This window comes from Cherax quadricarinatus, chromosome 1 (genome assembly GCF_038502225.1).
Source record: "Cherax quadricarinatus isolate ZL_2023a chromosome 1, ASM3850222v1, whole genome shotgun sequence".
Taxonomy (NCBI): Eukaryota; Metazoa; Arthropoda; class Malacostraca; order Decapoda; family Parastacidae; genus Cherax; species Cherax quadricarinatus.
In genome coordinates this window covers 70,767,074-70,786,413 of record NC_091292.1, presented here as the reverse complement: position 1 = coordinate 70,786,413, position 19,340 = coordinate 70,767,074, and the positions used below count along the sequence as shown (strand labels likewise).

Below are 19,340 nucleotides of genomic sequence, written 5' to 3'. Positions count from 1 at the left end.
CAGACAAGCCTGGCCCAAGACCAGGCTCTGGGAGCAGAAAAACTCTAGGAACTTGTCAAAAGGAATATACCATGCCACCCCCCCAACCAACCCCCCAAATTTCACACACTTCACACGCATGTGTGCACTCAACGCACATGCTAACACACTATACACACCTGTGCACACACGTGTGCAAATGCACACTCCACATGTACAAACACTCTCCCTACCCTCCCAAACACACAACTACACACTTCACATGCTAAACACACACACACACACACATACCCAAAAGTCAAGGATCAGGTAATCAGGTTGAAGAAGGAAGGGAGCTCACTGGGAGTGACCAGGAAGTATATGAAGAGCTCAGCTCAAGATTTAGGGAGGTATTCACAGTGGAGACAGAGAGGCTTCTAGCAAAAGGAGGTTGGTAAGGTGCACCAGCAAGTGGTGGACACACTGCACACAACCAAGGCAGTGGTGAAGAAACTGTTAGGAGGGAACTAGATACCTCAAGGGTGGTAGGCCCAGATAATCTCTCTCCTTGGGTCCTGAGAGAGGGAGCAGATGTACTGTGTGTGCCACTAACAATAATCTTCAATAAATCTATCGAAAAAAGGCAACTGACTGATGTGTGGAAAACAGGAAATGTAGACCCAATTTTTAAGAAAGGAGACAAACAGGCTACAGTAAATTACAGACCAGTGTCACTGACATGTATAGTATGTAAAGTTATGGATAAGATTATCAGAAGAGTGGTGGAGTGCCTAGAAAGGAATGGACTCATACATGACACCCAGCACAGCTTCAGGGAAGGGAAATCCTGTGTCACAAACCTACTGGAGTTCTATGACAAGGTAAGAGAAGTAAGACAGGAGAGAGATGGGTAGACTGCATCTTCTTGGATTGTAAGAAGGCTTTTGACACAGTTCTGCAAAAAAGATTAGTACAAAAGTTAGAGCAGCAAGCAGGAATAACAGGAAGGCACTGCAATGGATCAGAGAATATCTGACAGGAAGGAAACAAGTGATAGTACAAGACAAGGTGTTGGAGTGGGTGTATATATCAGGTGGGGTTCCACAAGGTGTCAGTCCTAGGTCCAGTGCTGTTTCTTGTACATGTGAATGACATGACAGATGGGAAAAATTGTGAGGTGTCCCTGCTCACAGACAATGTGAAGCTAATGAGGAGAGTACAAGTGGATGAGGATCAGGTAAGCCTACAAGGGGATCTGGACAAGCTGCAAGCCTGGTCTGACAAACGGCTCCTGGAGTTTAACCCCAGCAAGTACAAAGTTATGATGCTTGGGGAAGGACAAAGAGGACTGCAGATGGAGCACAGCCTAAGAGGTCACAGGCTGCAAAACTTACACAAGGAAAAGGATCTTGGGGCGAGCATCATACATGTCCTGGGGGTTTGTGAGGAGATACTAGAGTAAGAAATGCACATGTTGGATGTCTGGAGGCATATAATTATGAGAGTCTTGTAGGAGAAGCCCAGGCCTGCCTGTCTTCTCTATGCCTACTAGCACTGAACTGAGATGGGAGCCCTGCAGCCAACTGCTCACATGTGCGGGACCCGTGCCATCATAGCTAGCCAGGGAGCCTATCTATAACATAGCTGGGATTATCTAAGTATACTACACAAGTACACAGTAGCATTACTGACATACCGAGCACATCTCCTGAGATGCACATCAACCCAATAACTGATGCAGCATGCGGGCACCTGGCAAACCCGAGAACACAGCTTCGACATCTAAGTAAGAAGTCATTCACGACACTGTACACCATGTATGTCATGTCCATATTAGAGTATGAAGCACTAGCATGGAACCCACACCTGGTCAAACACGTCAGAAATTAGATTAGGTAAAAAAGGTTTGCAACAAGACTAGTCCCGGAGCTGAGGGGGTTATCCTATGAGGAGAGGCTAAAGGAACTTAACCTGACAACACTGGCGGATAGGAGGGATGGGGGGACATGATAACGACATATAAAATACCAACAGGAATTGACAAGGTGGATAGGGACAAAATGTTTCAGAGATGTGACACTTCAACAAGAGGTCACAACTAGAAGCTGAAAACTCAGATGAGTCATGGAGATGTTAGGAAGTACTTCTTCAGTCAGAGCTGTCAGGAAATGGAACAGTCTGGTGAGCAATGTAGTGGAGGCTGGATCCATACAAGAGTTACGACTCGAACCTTGCAACCACAATTAAATGAATACAATTAGATGAGTACATCCACACATGCAAAGTCATGAAGATTGGGCAAGGGCAAAGAAGACTGCAGATGGAGTACAGTCTAGGTGCCAGAGACTACAAACTTCACTTAAGGAAAAAGATCTTGGGGCAAGTATAACACCAGGTACATCTCATGAGGCACACATCAACCAAATTGCTGCTGCGGCATACAGGTGCCTAGCAAACGTAAGAACAGCATTCCAAGATCTTAATAAGGAATCATTCAGGACCCTGTATACTGTGTATGTTAGGCCCATATTGGAGTATGCAACACCAGTTTGAAACCCACACCTAGCCAAGCACGTAAGGAAACTAGAGAAAGTGCAAAGGTTTGCAACAAGACTAGTCCCAGAGCTAAGGGGTATGTCCTATAAGGAGAGGTTAAGGGAAATCGACCTGATGATACTGGAGGACAGAAGAGATAGGGATGACATGATAACGACATATAAAATACTGAGAGGAATCGACAAGGTGGGCAGACAAATTGTTCCAGAGATGGGACACAGCAACAAGGGGTCACAGTTGGAAGTTGAAGACTCAGATGAATCATAGGGATGTTAGGAAATATTTCTTCAGTCGCAGAGTAGTCATGAAGTGGAATAGTTTGGGAAGTGACGTAGTGGAGGCAGGATCCATACACAGCTTTAAGAAGACGTATGATAAAGCTCATGGAGCAGGAAGAGTGACCCAGTAGTGGCCAGTGAAGAGGCAGGTCAGTAGCTGTGACTTGACCCCTGCAACCACAACTAGGTGAGTACACCCACACATCCACCAACACCCACATACACAGCAGAAGAGGATCAGGTAGGCCTACAAGAGGATCTGGATAGGCTGCAAGCCTGGTCCAACAAGCAGCTTCTGGAGTTTAACCCCAGCAAGTAAAAAGTTATGATGATTGGTGAAGAGCAAAGAGGATCACAGAGTACAGCCTAAGAGGTCACAGGCTGCAAAACATACTCAAGGAAAAGGATCTTGGGGTGAGCATCATACTGAGCACATCTCCTGAGGTATACATCAAGCCAATAACTGCTGCAGCATACACACACCTGGCAAACCTGAGAACAGCGTTTCGACATCTAAGTAAGGAGTCATTCACAACACACACGGCAGTCAGAGAGTAGGGGCAACAAGATTCTCAGAATTTTAGTGTTTTTAGGGCATGTTTTAGCTCTTAGCAGAAGCCAGTGATAATGTCTGGCTCAGTGAACAATCCAACAAGTGACAACAAAGTCTTAAAAGTGAAAAAGATGAAAGGAAGACTGAAATTTCAGGAAATTTGAAAGTGCCAAAGACTGTTCGAGGCCTAGCAGGTACCTCCTGCCACAGAGCTACAAATAGTCAACTTACAAGGACAAGTAAACCCAAAGTCAGAAATTCAAATTGGTTAGTGAGTGAACCATGAGGTAGCATATAGCAAGTGCAAAAAGATAAACAAACAAAAGGAAGAAAGTAAAAAACAAAACAAAAAATAAAAGTATCAGTGAGGGTTGGCAAGTCAGTAGGCCTCCAGGAAGTGATACTGCCATAGTCAGGCTGTGTCATAAATAAGGAAAGAAGTGAAGTTAGCAGCAGAAAAGTGAAAACACTGGAGGGGCAGGTGGAGAATATATCAGGAGCCCCACTTTACAGCGTTCCGCTAATACGACGATTTCAAATTATGACCAACTCTCTCTACACGGCTCCCCGTCTTTCTAATATGGCCCGCGCCATCCAGTTTGTTTACATTCTCTGTAAGCACTGCGTCTCAACATTATGTTTGAAAACTTTCCAAAGTTTCAAGTGTTTTAAAGTTATTTCACATTTTATATATACGTACTCTGATAATTATACTTACGTGTACCTGTACCTAAGTAAACTTGCACACTGTGCTGGCATGCAGGTACACATTAAAATCACTAACTGTGTCTTATTAGTCTTGAGGACGCCATATTAACCCTTTCAGGGTCCGTACTGTAGATCTACAACTTTGAAGCCAGGGTCCAAGCCGTAGATCTACGCAAAAATTCTAGTGGTTTCAAATTTAGTGTGAGAAGGCTAGTAGGCCTACATCTAAGAGAATGGGTCTGCGTTGTCAGTGTGCGCACTAACAAACAATCAGGGTACCAACATTGCATTGTGGGAACGCTATCTCAGTATGCTTTGTTCATCATGCCTTGCGGCAAGGAAGCTCCCACTCCCTGGCGAACTGGGGCTCTCCTCTTCCCAAGTTATAGTTTTCACACTGATACACTGAAGGAAGTGAATCAGAAGTGGAATTCTATGGTTTTGAACCATACAGTACAATGGTACCATATAGTACAATGTACCATAGGGTACATTGTACCATAGGGTACATTGTACCATATGGTACAGGGACCCTAATGGAAATAGTCACTGACTTTTTTTGGGTTATCCAAGCTGCTATGTATGATAATCTATGACTGTATTTGTGTATACTTAAACTTACTTACAATGCCACATGTGCTCGTATAAGTCTATTCAAGAATACACAAATACAGTTACATAGATTATCATACATAGCAGCATATGTGTATTATTATTATTATAATCAAAAACAAGTGCTAAGCCACAAGGGCTATACAGCGCTGCTGGGTAGGGAAGGAAGCGAGGGTATTGGGCGGCAGAAGGGGGGGAGGGATAATCAGTAGGTTACAGAACAGCAGGGCAGGGGATAGTGCGGGGGTAGAGGGTAGCAAGAGATTGAGGTAGAAAGGGCTGAAGGTATCATCAGAGTTTGTGAAGTCAGTCAGTTGTTGTCAAAAAGTCAATGAGAGAGTCCGGATGAAAGGTGGGTCCATCAGCGAGAAGGGAAGGTAAAGAAGGTATATTCAACTGTAAATAGGCCATGATTGGCAACGATGAAGATATCTGAAATCTGCAGGTAAAGGTACCTATGGACTAGAGGGGTTAGAAAAGTCCACATGCGGTGGCAAAGGAAAATGTTCAAGCAGCGAAGGAACAGTGTGTTGTGAAGAAAGGAGTTGCGCAGATGGAGAAGAGGAAAGAGAAGGAACAGAGGGTGGATCAGTGTCCATTGATGGTTTGGTCTCTGCAACATATTCAGAGATTTCTTCAAGTGTTTCAGAGTTCAGAGACGTCATATGGGAGACAATATTGGAGATGGAAGGAGGAGGAGTTTGAGTAAAGATCGGAACTGTAATGGAGTGTACCAAGGTTGGGGGGGGGGGCAAAAGGGTGGAGGGAACTGGAGAAGTGTGGGAGGGGACAGAAGAGGCAGAAACCTGGGAGGTGGCAGAAGAGCAAGAAACTTGGGAGGAGACAGGGGAGGAAGGCACAGTACGAGGAGGAGGATGAACCTCCACACTTGTAACAGAGCCAGTGAAAGGGGAGGATCCAGGTACAGAGACCGGGAAGGTAAAATGTGGAGGTGGATGAAGGGAAGGAGGGGTTAAAGATTTTTTGGACTTCTGAGAAGTAGAGGGACAACTGGTGTAGGAGCATTTTGCCAATACAGTGGACCCCCGGTTAACGATATTTTTTCATTCCAGAAGTATGTTCAGGTGACAGTACTGACTGAATTTGTTCTCATAAGGAATATTGTGAAGTAGATTAGTCCATTTCAGACCCCCAAACATACACGTACAAACGCACTTACATAAATACACTTACATAATTGGTCGCATTGGGAGGTGATCGTTAAGCGAGGGGTCCACTGTACTATGGTCGGAAAGATAGGCAGTAGAAGAAGTCGGTCTTAAAGTAAAGAATTTAGTCCATTGTGTGGTCCGAAACCGAGTGTGGAGAGGGAGTGCATGACGTGTCGGTCTTTTCCGAGTAGAACGGGAAGGTAACAAAGTAACATCAGGAGATTGTCGTTGGCATTTAGAAGTGGGACCAGAGTTGGTTTGACGTGGGACGGGCTGGCGATTCAAAAATTGCCGCACCGTAGAGGGAGAGGCCAGAAGCATACTCAGAGGAAAGCGGAGGTCAGACAAATCAAAGGAGCCAGTCGAAACCCTGGCACCTGAAGCGGGTGACGAAACAGCACCAGCAAGAGGTACAGGGGCCTTAGGAGTGTCCAAAGAGTGGCCAAAAGATGAGGCCAGGTCAGAACGGGGTGCAGTAACAATAAGGGGCCCAGGGGTAGCGGGGTCATGGATTTGGAACTCCATGGTTAGGTTACTTCTTTCTTTTTGTTTTTAAGAAAAAAAAAGAAAAAAAGGGGGGGACCAGGGAGGGATAGTTCCTAGGAGGAATGAAAGGGCCAGAAATCTCCCTCTGCGCCCAAGAGGACCTCAGCACCGCAAGTAGTGCAGATGCAGCATGGAACCCGTGCCATACCCTACCCTTCATGCCAGTAAACCAGCAATCCAGGATAGCAACCTCACATCTGCCGAGCTACCTCGGTGGACAAATGAGAGGGCAGCCGGATATCCGCCACAAAGCATACCTTCTTCGGCCACCATCCCCGGAATCTGAAAGGTGGCTTCCAGAGATACACCCGTCGCCCGAAAGACACCCAAAGCCACCCTCCGGGATACCAGAGAGGGATCGGAACATCCCCAGGTGATCCACATTCCACGGCAAACTACGCCACCACCAAGAACCTCAACGGAATGGGATGGACCCCGGTACCCTTTCCCCTACCTAGGAGCTAGCACGCCTGTGCGAAAAATCCCAAAGGTCAAAAAGAGGAAGGGCAAAACGGAGGGGTGGGGAGGATTAGGAGGAAAGGAAAAAGGGGAGGATGGGATGGGGAAGGGGGGATTGGGGGGTAATTAGGTTCGGTCTGAGGAAGGAGACCGACAGGTCTAATTCCTCAGACCAAGAGCCTCTTCACCACGCCAAGGAGCCCCCTTTGAAGAGGTAAGGATCCCTAGCTTTATTGACAAGCTATTTACAGGGTAAGGATTCCTAACTTTATTGGCAAGCTAAGAGCTGTTACCTACATCAGCTCATTTGAAAGCATTTTTATTGTTATGAGACATACAAGTAGGGTACAGGATGAAGTTAGAGCCATCTGTGGGCCAGCATTTTCATTTGATCAACTGACTATCTCGTTGACATCATTATGCTGTACGAACGTGTTCCATACTCCATTCATTGGTCTCTATTCTGTCTGCCACTGTCTGCCATTTCATTTCGGTGAACTGATGTCAACAATGTGACATCACATTTGTCATAAATACCATGATGTCATTGGCAGCAAAGGCCTGTACCTCACCTCTGCGAGTGCCAGCGTCGAACCTTGGCATACGTTTACGATTACCACGAACTATGCCCCACACGTCTGTCATGTTCACTCACAAGAAATCACTGAGTATGGGGCTTGTGTACCAGTTATCAGTATATAACATATGCCCCTTACCAAGGTATGGTTCCATCATTGTTCGAACCACATCACCAGAGATACCCAATAACATCCTGATCTCTCGATGCATTACTGCGAGTGTACACAATGATATCCAAAACCAGACCACTTTTGCAATCACACAGTACAAATAAATTTATACCAAAGCGTTTCCTCTTGCTTGGTATATATTGCTTGAATGAGAGTTCCTTTGAATAAAATCAAGGACTCATCAATAACAAGCTTCCTGAAGGGATAAAAATACATGCAACACTTTTGTTTCAGGTACATAAACACATTTCTGATCTTATATAACCTGTCGCTTGTCAGGCCTTTTGTCTGAAAAGTGTAGCATATGCAACAGTATCAAAAAACGATTCACACCTATAATGTCACTAAAACCTGGGATTGAAATCAGGCATTCTGTTGACCAGTATGTGGTGACAGTGTGCTTATGCACATGTGGCATAAGCATTAATGTGGCAAAAAACAGTTATGTCTCTGCCACAGCTGTGTCCTTCCACTGGTGTAGCCGTGATTTTGGTGAGAGAATTGTATTTGCCATGGTGTACTCATGTGTGTTGGTTTCCCTGACAATAATGTCCATCAGGGGTTCATCAAAGAATAACTGAAAGCATTCCAGTTCAGTAGCATTGTTCCCAAGTGTACACGATGCCCGTATTCCATTTTGTGTTTCATCAAAGTCATGGGGACTGGGAACAAACTCGTCACCTTGCTGCCAATCCCAGATGCTGTCTGCTGGTGGGTTCTGGATATTGAAACGTGGTTGTGGTTGTGTAGCTTGTGGGACTGTGGTGTTGGGTGAGGCTGGTTGTAGTTGTGCAGAGTCAGCAGTGTTTGTAGTAGTGTGGCCCGCTGCTGGTGCCACATGACTCGTGCCACTGTCACTATCACCACCACCACCTGCTGCCTCTCACATCATTCATACCCATCGTAACAATATCGTCATCTTCACTATCAGGTCGTGGTGTAGGGCCACACGATGTGCTCCGAGATTTACTCCTTTCCCTAGGAACAGCATATGACACACTACCAGACTGCATGCTGCGTCGTATATACTGCCGCTTCACTGAGGAATATTCACCCTCACTGTCGCAACTAGAACTGCTTTCAATAGCTTTGAAATCACTATCACTATCACTACTCACATCTGAGTCCTGTACATGGGCAAATAGTTTCCTCTTTCGTCCTGATGCAGATGAACGTGAACGAGCCGGCCCAGCACCAGAGGTGGAAGGTCATGGGTCATCTGGGTTTTCATCACTAATTACGTTATCCTGGGCACTGTTTTCAGTCACACCCGCTTGAAAACCATGGAATTCACTTTCACTGACACTTCCATCGCTGTTAGAGCTATTACTTGGGAACAAAACACCTTCAATCCACCGAGGAGTGAGGTAGTTCTTACCACGAGGCATGGTGAAAATGGACTACCAAGATGGCGTTCCCACAATGCACCCAGGGCCGGATTAAGAAGTCTCCGGGTAAGTTACGGGTAAGCGAAGCGACCCCTTCCAGCTTGGGGTGGGGGGGTGGGGGGGTCAATGTGAGCCTGTTTAAGGTCTAATTAAATACATTCTGGCTATTTAGATTAAATTTAATAGGGAAAGTACATCAAGACAACCAAAACCATTTACCAACAGCCATTATAACTATCTTGTTAAATCATGCATTTTAAAGAGAATAAACTCAAGACAGCATAGTATTACTAGATTAGGCTATTAAAGTAGTGACATCATGTACCTATTATATTCAGCATAACCACTACAGCACTATTATTCCCTTTATAAATCACTGACCATTATTGTTATCATTGCATCATACATAAGACTATCAAATCATATAAACTCAAGAAAGTAAAGAATTGTTTATATTCACAGGCACTTCTTAAATAAACTTTTTTCTGGATTTCATATTGGCAAAATCATCAATTATATTGTGAAAATCAATATTTCTTGTTAGATCAGACTCAATGGTCAACAAGGCTAGGTTACACAATTTGTCTTGGCTCATTGTTGAACGGAGCTGGTTTTTCACTCTTTTCAAAACAGAAAATGAACGTTCTCCTTCACAGTTAGTAGCTGGAAGTGTTAGGTAAAGGCGATACACTATGTCAACATTAGGGAAGGTTTCTGAGATACCTGCATTTCTTAAATGTTTCAAAGCAGCTGAGGGCACACATTTTTCAGGTGGAGCTTTAATCTGATTCATATACCCAGAAAAATGAACTATTTCTTCAACAAATGTGTCCTGAACATCTGCTGAAAGGTGTTGTTGCAACTTTAATGCAGCTTCTCTCAATTCTGCATCTGGCATAGTAGTAATTTTGAACAGAAATCCAAACTTGTCATTGAGATTCTGGTAGATTTCTTTTCTTTTCACCAATTCTGTAATCAGTGAATCCAGAATGATGAAGTATGTAGCTATCTTACATTTCTGCCTTGGTAGCAACACAATTTCATTGTCTGGCACTTCAAAATTGCGTTTCCTCTTCCTTGACCGGTGATGATCAGCCCGGTAACTGTAGTCTTTCACCAGCAGTTTAGCTTTCTCTTCAAACATTTCAAAAGCTTCATCATTGCAAAGTGAGCTTACAAATTCCACTAAGCCTGCATAGAGGTTAGCACAAGTAGCCATTTCAATTTCAATTTTCTGAAGTGTCTTGTTCGTGGCATTTAACCGTTCCAGTATACAGTCCCAAAGCACACAGAGTAAGGCCAATTCAAAATCTTCCAATTTTGATGCTAAGCTGGCTGCTTTGCTTCTTGTAGTTGCTGTCTAGTCTTCATCCTCTGCTATTTGGAACAAAGCAGAACGTATTTCAGCAAAGCTGTCTTTCAAAGTATGTGTTGCATCATGCTGCGCTGACCACCTTGTTGATAATGATTTGATGACATCTCCATGAATGGTTGACTTGAGTATACTCCACCGATGCGTTAAAGCAGAGAAAAAATTAAAGAGTGCTTGTAAAAGTCCAAAAAATGAAACTGCAGCGACACAACACTCTGCAGCACATGACCCAAAAAGATTAAGAGAACGTGCTGAGCAGGGCACATATTCAGCAAGTGGGTTGATTTGCTTGATACGGGCTTGCAATCCATTATATTTACCCGACATGTTACTTGCATTGTCGTAGATCTGGCCACGACAATCCATAATAGAGAGATCATGTTCAAGTAGAGTATCCAGTACTACATTCATCATTGTTTCTCCATCATGGCCTGAAAGAGGAATGAATTTTATAAAGCGCTCTACAGGCTTACCACTGGAGTCGACAAAGCGAACAATGAATGTCAATTGATCTGTATGTGAAATATCTGGTGTTGAATCTACACTTATTGCAAAGTATTTTGCAGTTTTCACAGCTGCTATGATGTTATTGAGGACCTTCTTAGTCATCAGTTCAATAAATTCATTGCATATAGTAGATGACATGTAAGATACAGTGCCTCTTCCTGCATCCCCAAGGCGTGACACATGATTTGCTAAGAATGGATCGAATTGTGCCAACAGTTCTATGATCCCTAGGAAATTGCCATTGTTTTCCGAACCAAAAACCTCATTTTCTCCACGGAAAGCAAGTCCTCTAAGGGCAATAACTCTTTCTAGAACTTTTCTCCAATAAGTGCGCTCTTTTTCAGTTTGATTTTCCAAATGAGAATCCAATAAGCCTTTTTTCTGTGCACGAAATACACTGGCTAAAATGCAGCTCCTGTGAGTGGTGCTGTTTTCATGTTCCTCAAAACGCTTGGAATTTTTCCAGTCATTGAACCCCTGTGTGAAGGTATTTTCTTTGGTAGAAAATAACTTGTATGCTGAACAGTACACTTTTCCTGAGCTTTCAGAGTATACCATCCATGATCTTTTCACAGTTTCTGAATTTGCAAGGTTCCTATAAAACATAGATGACTTTAAACAACGACGACTTCCATCATCATAAATCCTTGCTGATTTCCTAAAGTCAATGTTCAGAGCTTGACTGAAGCTTTCTGCAATGAAAGCATTACGTAGAGAATCTGGGATTACATTTGGCCATGAGGCAGGATCTTTAAAGACAAATCCTGTGGATGAAATGTCCGTTGAGACATTGAGAGGAGACACAAAAGAAGTAGATGCTGGCTGAGAAATAATGGAGGGAGGGCTTCCTGTATGATCTGACGTATCTGCAGATTCAACTGTACTGGTAACATCAGAAACTGTTTTCATGAGCATGTCTGTGATCTTTCTGCACCTTCCTACATCTTTCTTTTTCTGTTCTTCTTCTTAAATTTTCTTCTTTCTTTTCTGTGACCCACTCGCATAAGAACGTCCAACATCACGTTCACGAGATGCCATAATGAGGATGTATCACTGTCTGTAATCATGCAAATACAAATTTTTCATCAATTATTATTAATTTTTTAATAATTAATTTTTTTTTTTTCTGTCAATTGGGGGGATATGGCCCTTGTAGCCCCCTTTCCTCTGGCTGCGCATCTAAAAATTCAAAACGTTACCAGAAAGGAGTCATATACAGAACTTTTACCATAGATTAGGTTAGTGATTTGGGCTACGAATATTTTACTAATTCATCCTCCTTGATCTCCAATTTACTTAAACAGAAATCATACTGAGTCCAAGAACAATGCACAATGGTATTTATATTTCCATTTTCATAACTAAACTAATCATTATGTTTTGCATGATATATGGCCTACCACCATAGATAAGGACATGAGAATTAAAGAATGCAGGGACAATTTTCAGTTTCACCCAACCAACAATTTTCTGATGTGGCTTATGTGTTTCTGGGGAAATATGTAGTAAATTAATTGATGTTCTACATCACTTCCGTCACAACTTGAAAACTAAGCATTTGCGACGGAAGTGATGTAGAACATCAATCAATTGAGATCTGTTATTGAAATGATAAAGACTTAAAGATAGGACAAAGTGCTTTTAAAACCTACAAACGGAAGTCAGTTTGCGTTTTTAGGTTTTTCTTTGTAGTATTTTTACCAAAAATGCGTCTTTACTGGTCCATGCGTCTTTACTGGTCAAGTAACCCTATCAGGTACCTCCCTTAACATTTAGAGGCGAAAACAAACATTTATCCATACACATCAATGTCTATCAACAACACTTCAGTTAATTTGTCACAGTACCAGTCTAGATAACGTGTAATTACTACAGAAAATTGGAGAGGAATCTTCCATACTCACCCATTAGCGGGAAAACACAGCTGTTCTGATGTAAACAAAGGCGTGTTGAGTGTTGCCATCTATGGTTAGGTTTATTTATTTTTATTTTATTTTATTTCATTATTTATTTTTGTTATGATTAATTTTTAAAAATCAATTTTACTCTCCAAACACTTGAACTTTTTAGGTAGGGACCCCTTTGCACTTGCACCATGTGCGCAATCTTGGATGAGCCCCTGAACCCCTTGGACTGCAGGGCCCCCAAATGCGCGGGGCCCTAGGCAAATGCCTAGTTTGCCTATGCGGTAATCCGGCCCTGAATGCACCACTGAGTCCCAGATTTTTTTCACAGGGTGCACCCCCACCACTCACACCCATTCTCTCTCATGTAGGCCTACCAGCTTTCTCCTGCTTGATTTGAAGCTGCTAGATTTACGTGTATAAATACGTCCGAAACAGTGGCGCGTAAGATGTATATATACGATCGAAACAGTCAAAGGGTTAAGTGTACCTGTGCCTAAATAAACTTACACAAAGAGAGCTGAGAATCATACGGGACACACACATACATATGGACCACCGAGACAGAAGTGGGATGGGAAAAGAAGCTAGGCCTCCCCCACAGGCAGGCTGTCTTCAAGGCCACTAGATGGAGGGTAAAACTCCCATGGTCTAGCTCATGGTGCTCCAAATTTTTCCTGCAGAAGTAGCACCATCCTAGATGAACATCATAGAGTGCTTAATGAAAGTATGCCGCAATTTTGCAATGGTGTAATACTGAAAACGTGTTGGAAGATCGTATCCTAATCAACATTCTACTTTATATACAGAGGTACAGAGCTCTATGGACAGATCTGTTGTGCAACAGAGGTCCAGTGACTCTCAAGCTGGTCCTAGTGGCATTAAAAGAAGGGAAGTAACCCCGGAAAAGGACTTGCTACCTCAAGTCCTAATGGAAGGGGATTCCCCTTTTAAACAATAATTTCCACACTTTCCCCTCCTCCTATCCCATCAATCACCAGATCTTCAATAAAGGTAAGTGTCATGTATTCTATTCTTAGTAGAGCAGTAACTGTGCATGTCTTCTTCAGTTTGTGTGTATTAAAATTAATGTTTCATGTGGTAAAATTTTTTTTTTTCATACTTTGGGGTGTCAGGAACGGATTAATTTGATTTCCATTATTTCTTATGGGGAAATTAATTCGGCTAACGATAATTTTGGCTTACGATGAGCTCTCAGGAACGGATTAATTTCGTAAGGCGGGGGTCCACTGTACTTAAAATTTTGATCAACTGCCCTTAGCAAATATGGACAAATGGAAGAATACACAACAGTGCAAATAATGCCAAGTGCAAAACAAAGAGGAGGCCTGTTATTACATTAGAACAAAAAACTCAAAAGAGCAATATACACATGGTGATAGCAAACTCTAAAATACGCCAAGATGTTGAAACACACGAATCTACTGTATCTAATATAAAACATGCAGATAAAAAGAAAAAGGTACAGTTGCATCAGCTCTTTGTGGCCTGCAAACAACTACAGTGGAACCTCAAATATCGAACTTTCTTTGGTGCAGAAGGCTGTTGGAGTGCCTTTACCGAATGAATTTATTCCCATGAGGAATAATGTAAATTAGATTAGTCCATTTCAGACCCTCAAAAATGCACTTAAAAAAGCACTTACAAAAATACACTTACATAATTGGTTGTGTTGGGAGCAGTTCGATTTTTGAGGTTCCACTGTACTAGAAATCAAAGAATTACAATAATAGAAATGGAACGTCCTTTATCAAACAAAATATTCAAGTCTCTATAGAAGTTTAAGAAAATGGAGTTCATGTGGAAACAGAAGAAACTTTTATTGAAAGCACAATGGTTGGTTTGACCATTTTAGAAATCAAATTAAATTACTGGTTAATCTGCCAGTGCAGATCAAGGAGCTGCTTTCCCAGTCAAATGAAAGCTGTTGTTGAAGAAATAACAGACACTGGAAGGTCGCTTGGCTTCTATGAACTGAACACTAATGATCATGACTTGCCTGAATGACTGATGGAGACCTTAATTTAGATCAACAATAAAATATATTTTTATTTTGTTTATAATGAACTTAAATAATACACTTTTATTATCTTTCTGTAAAATATTAAACTTTCATTGCACACTGTATTTTCATTGGATTGGGACCAATTATTGTACTTTGTGTTATAATGGCTTCAAATAGTATGAAATCAATTAATGCGATCGTTTAGTGGAATTCATTATTCGTACTAGTGAAGGCTTTGCTGCATCTGCAGTGTTGACCTATTGGGATATGTTGCATGTACTGAAGTAAGGTTTATCATCACACACATACATGCTACACGTCAGCAAACAAATATAAAAGTCATATTCCCTTACCAAAGACATAGGAACTCTCCACAACTACACCAAATACACACATACCAATTATAAAATGCATCTGATAAAGCTAAAGCTGAAAGAAATTATACAAAAATGTGGCAGGCATCATCATCTATCACCATTTCTGCCATCAATGTGCCACCATCAGGAAAAAATCAACCCTATTTCCTTTCAAAATTGAACTCAACATAAGAATTCACCACACCCAGTCATACAAAATATACTAAGAATTAATGCATTTCAGACAGTAAAAAAAAAAACATATACAGTGGACCACCGGTTAACGATATTTTTTCACTCCAGAAGTATGTTCAGGTGCCAGTACTGACCAAATTTGTTCCCATAAGGAATATTGTGAAGTAGATTAGTCCATTTCAGACCCCCAAACATACACGTACAAACACACTTACATAAATACACTTACATAATTGGTCGCATTCGGAGGTGATCGTTATGCGGGGGTCCACTGTATAGTTCATTGTAATAAAATGGTGGTGTGTAAGGCTGCACCTGGGAAGTACAGAGCACTGCTGACTATTGTAATGGCTCCCTGCAATATGGTAAGAGCAGATTTCTACTGTAATATACCTCTTCATTGTATATTAGAACTATCAGTACAACTTTTACTTTGAATGGTCTATTTACAAGGAAACAATAACATTGTGCTTAGTGGAAGAGAAAGTAATACTACATGGTATGGCTCAGACCAAAGCCAGAGCCAGCAGAGAAGACACGCCTCCACCTCCTTATTTCGACCCCTGAATGGGTCACAATGTATATAATGTATTTTATATTGCTGATACAGTGGACCCCCACCTTACGATATTAATTCGTTCCTGAGAGCTCATCGTATGCTGAAATTATCGTAAGGTGAATTAATTTTCCCCATAAGATATAATGGAAATCAAATTAATCACTGCAAGACACCACGAAGTATGAAAAAAATTTTTTTTTACCACATGAAATATTAATTTTAATGCACACAAACTGACACTTACCTTTATTGAAGATCTGGTGATGACTGATGGGATGGGAGGAGGGGAGAGTATGGAAGTTGTTAATGTTTAGAAAGGGAATCCCCTTCCATTAAGACTTTAGGTAGCACGTCCTTTTCCGGGGTTACTACCCTTCTTCTTTTAATGCCACTAGGACCAGCTGACTGTGGTGCAGCAGCAGCAGCTGACCGTGGTGCAGCAGCAGCAGCTGACCGTGGTGCAGCAGCAGCAGCTGACCGTGGTGCAGCAGCAGCAGCTCACCGTGGTGCAGCAGCAGCTCACCGTGGTGCAGCAACAGCTGACTACTGGTGTAGCAACATTTGACAGTGCTGTAGCAGCAGCTGACTGTGGTGCAGCAGCAGCTGACCGTGGTGCAGCAGCAGCTGACCGTGGTGCAGCAGCAGCTGACCGTGGTGCAGCAGCAGCCGACCGTGGTGCAGCAGCAGCCGACCGTGGTGCAGCAGCAGCTGACCGTGGTGCAGTAGCAACTGACCGTGGTGCAACAGCAACTGACCGTGGTGCAACAGCAGCTGACCGTGGTTCAGCAGCAGCTGACCGTGGTTCAGCAGCAGCTGACCGTGGTTCAGCAGCAGCTGACCATGGTTCAGCAGCAGCTGACCGTGGTTCAGCAACAGCTGACCGTGGTTCAGCAACAGCTGACCGTGGTTCAGCAACAGCTGACCGTGGTTCAGCAACAGCTGACCGTGGTTCAGCAACAGCTGACCGTGGTTCAGCAACAGCTGACCGTGGTTCAGCAACAGCTGACCGTGGTTCAGCAACAGCTGACCGTGGTTCAGCAACAGCTGACCGTGGTTCAGCAACAGCTGACCGTGGTTCAGCAACAGCTGACAGTGGTGCAGCAGCAGACTGTGGAGCAGCAGCAGCAGACTGTGGAGCAGCAGCAGCTGACTGTGGTGCAGCAGCAGCTGACCATGGTGCAGCAGCAGCTGACCGTGGTGCAGCAGCAGCTGACCGTGGTGCAGCAGCAGCTGACCGTGGTGCAGCAGCAGCTGACCGTGGTGCAGCAGCAGCTGACCATGGTGCAGCAGCAGCTGACCATGGTGCAGCAGCAGCTGACCATGGTGCAGCAGCAGCTGACCATGGTGCAGCAGCAGCTGACCATGGTGCAGCAGCAGCTGACCATGGTGCAGCAGCAGCTGACCATGGTGCAGCAGCAGCTGACCATGGTGCAACAGCAGCTGACCATGGTGCAACAGCAGCAGCAGCTGACCGTGGTTCAGCAACAACTGACCATGGTTCAGCAACAGCTGACGATGATACAGCAACAGCTGACTGTGGTGCAGCAGCAGCAGCAGCTGACCATGGTACAATAGTACGTATTTCCCACCCTTTTTATACATGATCGCTCGAGAGATGGTATCTCCTATCTTTTTTTTATTTATCCACACCAATAACAGTCTCTCAACATCTTCAAGTACTTGCGATCTCTGTTTCAAAAACAAACTTGCGCCTTTTGCAAGAACAGCTTCCTATACAACCTGGCCAGCTCTGAGACACACACTCCACTTTTGTACTTAGCAATTATCTCTTTCTTCATTTCCATAGTAATTTTCACCCTTTTTATGCACAATTGGCACTAGAAGCTTTCTTGGGGCCCATGGTGACTTATTTTGCAGGTACAATCACTAAAAACGCTGTGATAATATGAAATGTTCGGATTGTATGCGTGGATGCGACCGCACTGGCTGGCTTGTAAACACTGGCACCCATAGGCAGCTGAGGTGTGCTCAGGCCACATGTGGGACGCTGTCAGCATAGTTGCTGATCCCTGTGTTGTATAACATATCAGTATCATCCATGTGCTTTAGAGAGGAGATCCCTAGGCCTGTGACTGTTTGTGTGACGTCACGGGATGCGCATGTGTACGTTCGTACCTCTGCCACTCTCTCAGTCGGCGTTTGACATAGGCTAGGACAGGCAGAGGCTGGGCTCCATTTCCCATCATCACAGTCTGACAATATATCGTTATCATCCAACAAGTGTGTCTACCTTCAAACCTCGATATTTCCATTTAAGAACCCCTACGATAAATGGTGGCAGCGGTGTGGGTGTAAAATTTATAATTATGCCGATGTACGGAGATTTCTTTCGACCAGCAAGACGGCCATTTCGTGTCGCCAGTAGGCTGACCTAGCCAAGCCTGCTACCTCAAGTCAGCTACTCTCTCAAGTTCCTACCAGCTACTACATTATTCACGGGTCAGTCTCTTTGTATTAGTGTTTATCTGTTTATTTGCATCACTCCCAAGGGGTTGACCCAAGTTTGCAAAAATAAGTCAGCTTCCAGTCTGTGGTGAGGGAGCCCAGTCCAGCCTAGCCTATACCATCCAGTTCTGTTGCCTGCCAAGCCAGCTTCCATCCCTGCTGTGCTAATCGTGAGAAGTTATCAAGCTATTCTGTGTGAAGGGTTAAGATAAGCCAGCTAGCAACTAACCCAGGTGTCTTACCCCAGTACTCGAGTAAGCCACGTGAGTAGTCTTCATCGCTTGTGATTCAAGCTCCAAGCCATTCTGAGTGCTCTTTTTCATCCCTGTGGTGTTGTGGTATTTCGTGGGTGTATTTTAAGCCAGCCGGCTTAGAATTATCTTCGCGGCAGTGTGGGTGTCCTCAGTGAGGCTTACGCCGTTCAACCCATAGGCCCACGACCACGTGTCTCACCACGCGGTCTCGGTCTTAGCCCTGCTAACCCCACTAACTCACCAGGCGGCCTCAGATGCCTTAGCCCTCTTTACCCACAAACCCAACCACTCTCACTGTGTTGTGGTACTCGCCCAACCTCTACCAGTGTTTTGGCACACTACTAAGGGGTTATAGCACCATATTTTAAGGACCACATAGGGGGTCAAGAGCTAGAGTGTGTCTTCAACAGTGGCACCAACCACTGAAAGCCTCCTGTGAGAAGTCTATCGTCGATGTAAGCGCAATTCTACGATCACGTGTGCAGAGGACAGCAGCAAGACGACATAAACAATCCTCTACTCTCCACTACCATCAACCTTATTCTTCACCAAGTCGTTACAGCGATAATATTTTTCATAGAGACATTTGCGAGTGTTGAGACATTTCTTTTGTGTTCCAGTGATTTTCTTAGTGACATTCAGTGACTCTCGATCAGACTCAGTGTTTATTACATACTGATTGCAATAATTTGATAATCTCCTTAATTCAGTGTTAATTTTCA

At 43.6% G+C, this 19,340-nt stretch overlaps 1 protein-coding gene across 5 annotated transcripts in view; it reads right to left on the bottom strand.

Moving 5' to 3' along the window:
- Positions 1-19,340, bottom strand: part of LOC128688579 (ras-related protein M-Ras) — a 160,017-nt gene that overhangs the window by 27,115 nt on the left and 113,562 nt on the right. The window contains exons 1-2 of one of the 5 annotated variants that reach the window (XM_070082707.1): positions 15,569-15,683; positions 9,138-11,915 (exon numbers count right to left, since the gene is read on the bottom strand). The exons of 2 other annotated variants lie outside the window; for them this stretch is intronic. In XM_070082707.1, coding sequence (XP_069938808.1) covers positions 10,340-11,773 — 1,434 coding nt within the window. In that variant the 5' untranslated portion in view covers positions 11,774-11,915; positions 15,569-15,683 and the 3' untranslated portion in view covers positions 9,138-10,339. Of the gene's footprint in view, positions 1-9,137; positions 11,916-15,568; positions 15,684-19,340 lie in introns of those variants that run through there. 2 more of the 5 variants (XM_070082713.1, XM_070082720.1) reach the window with 2 other exon arrangements.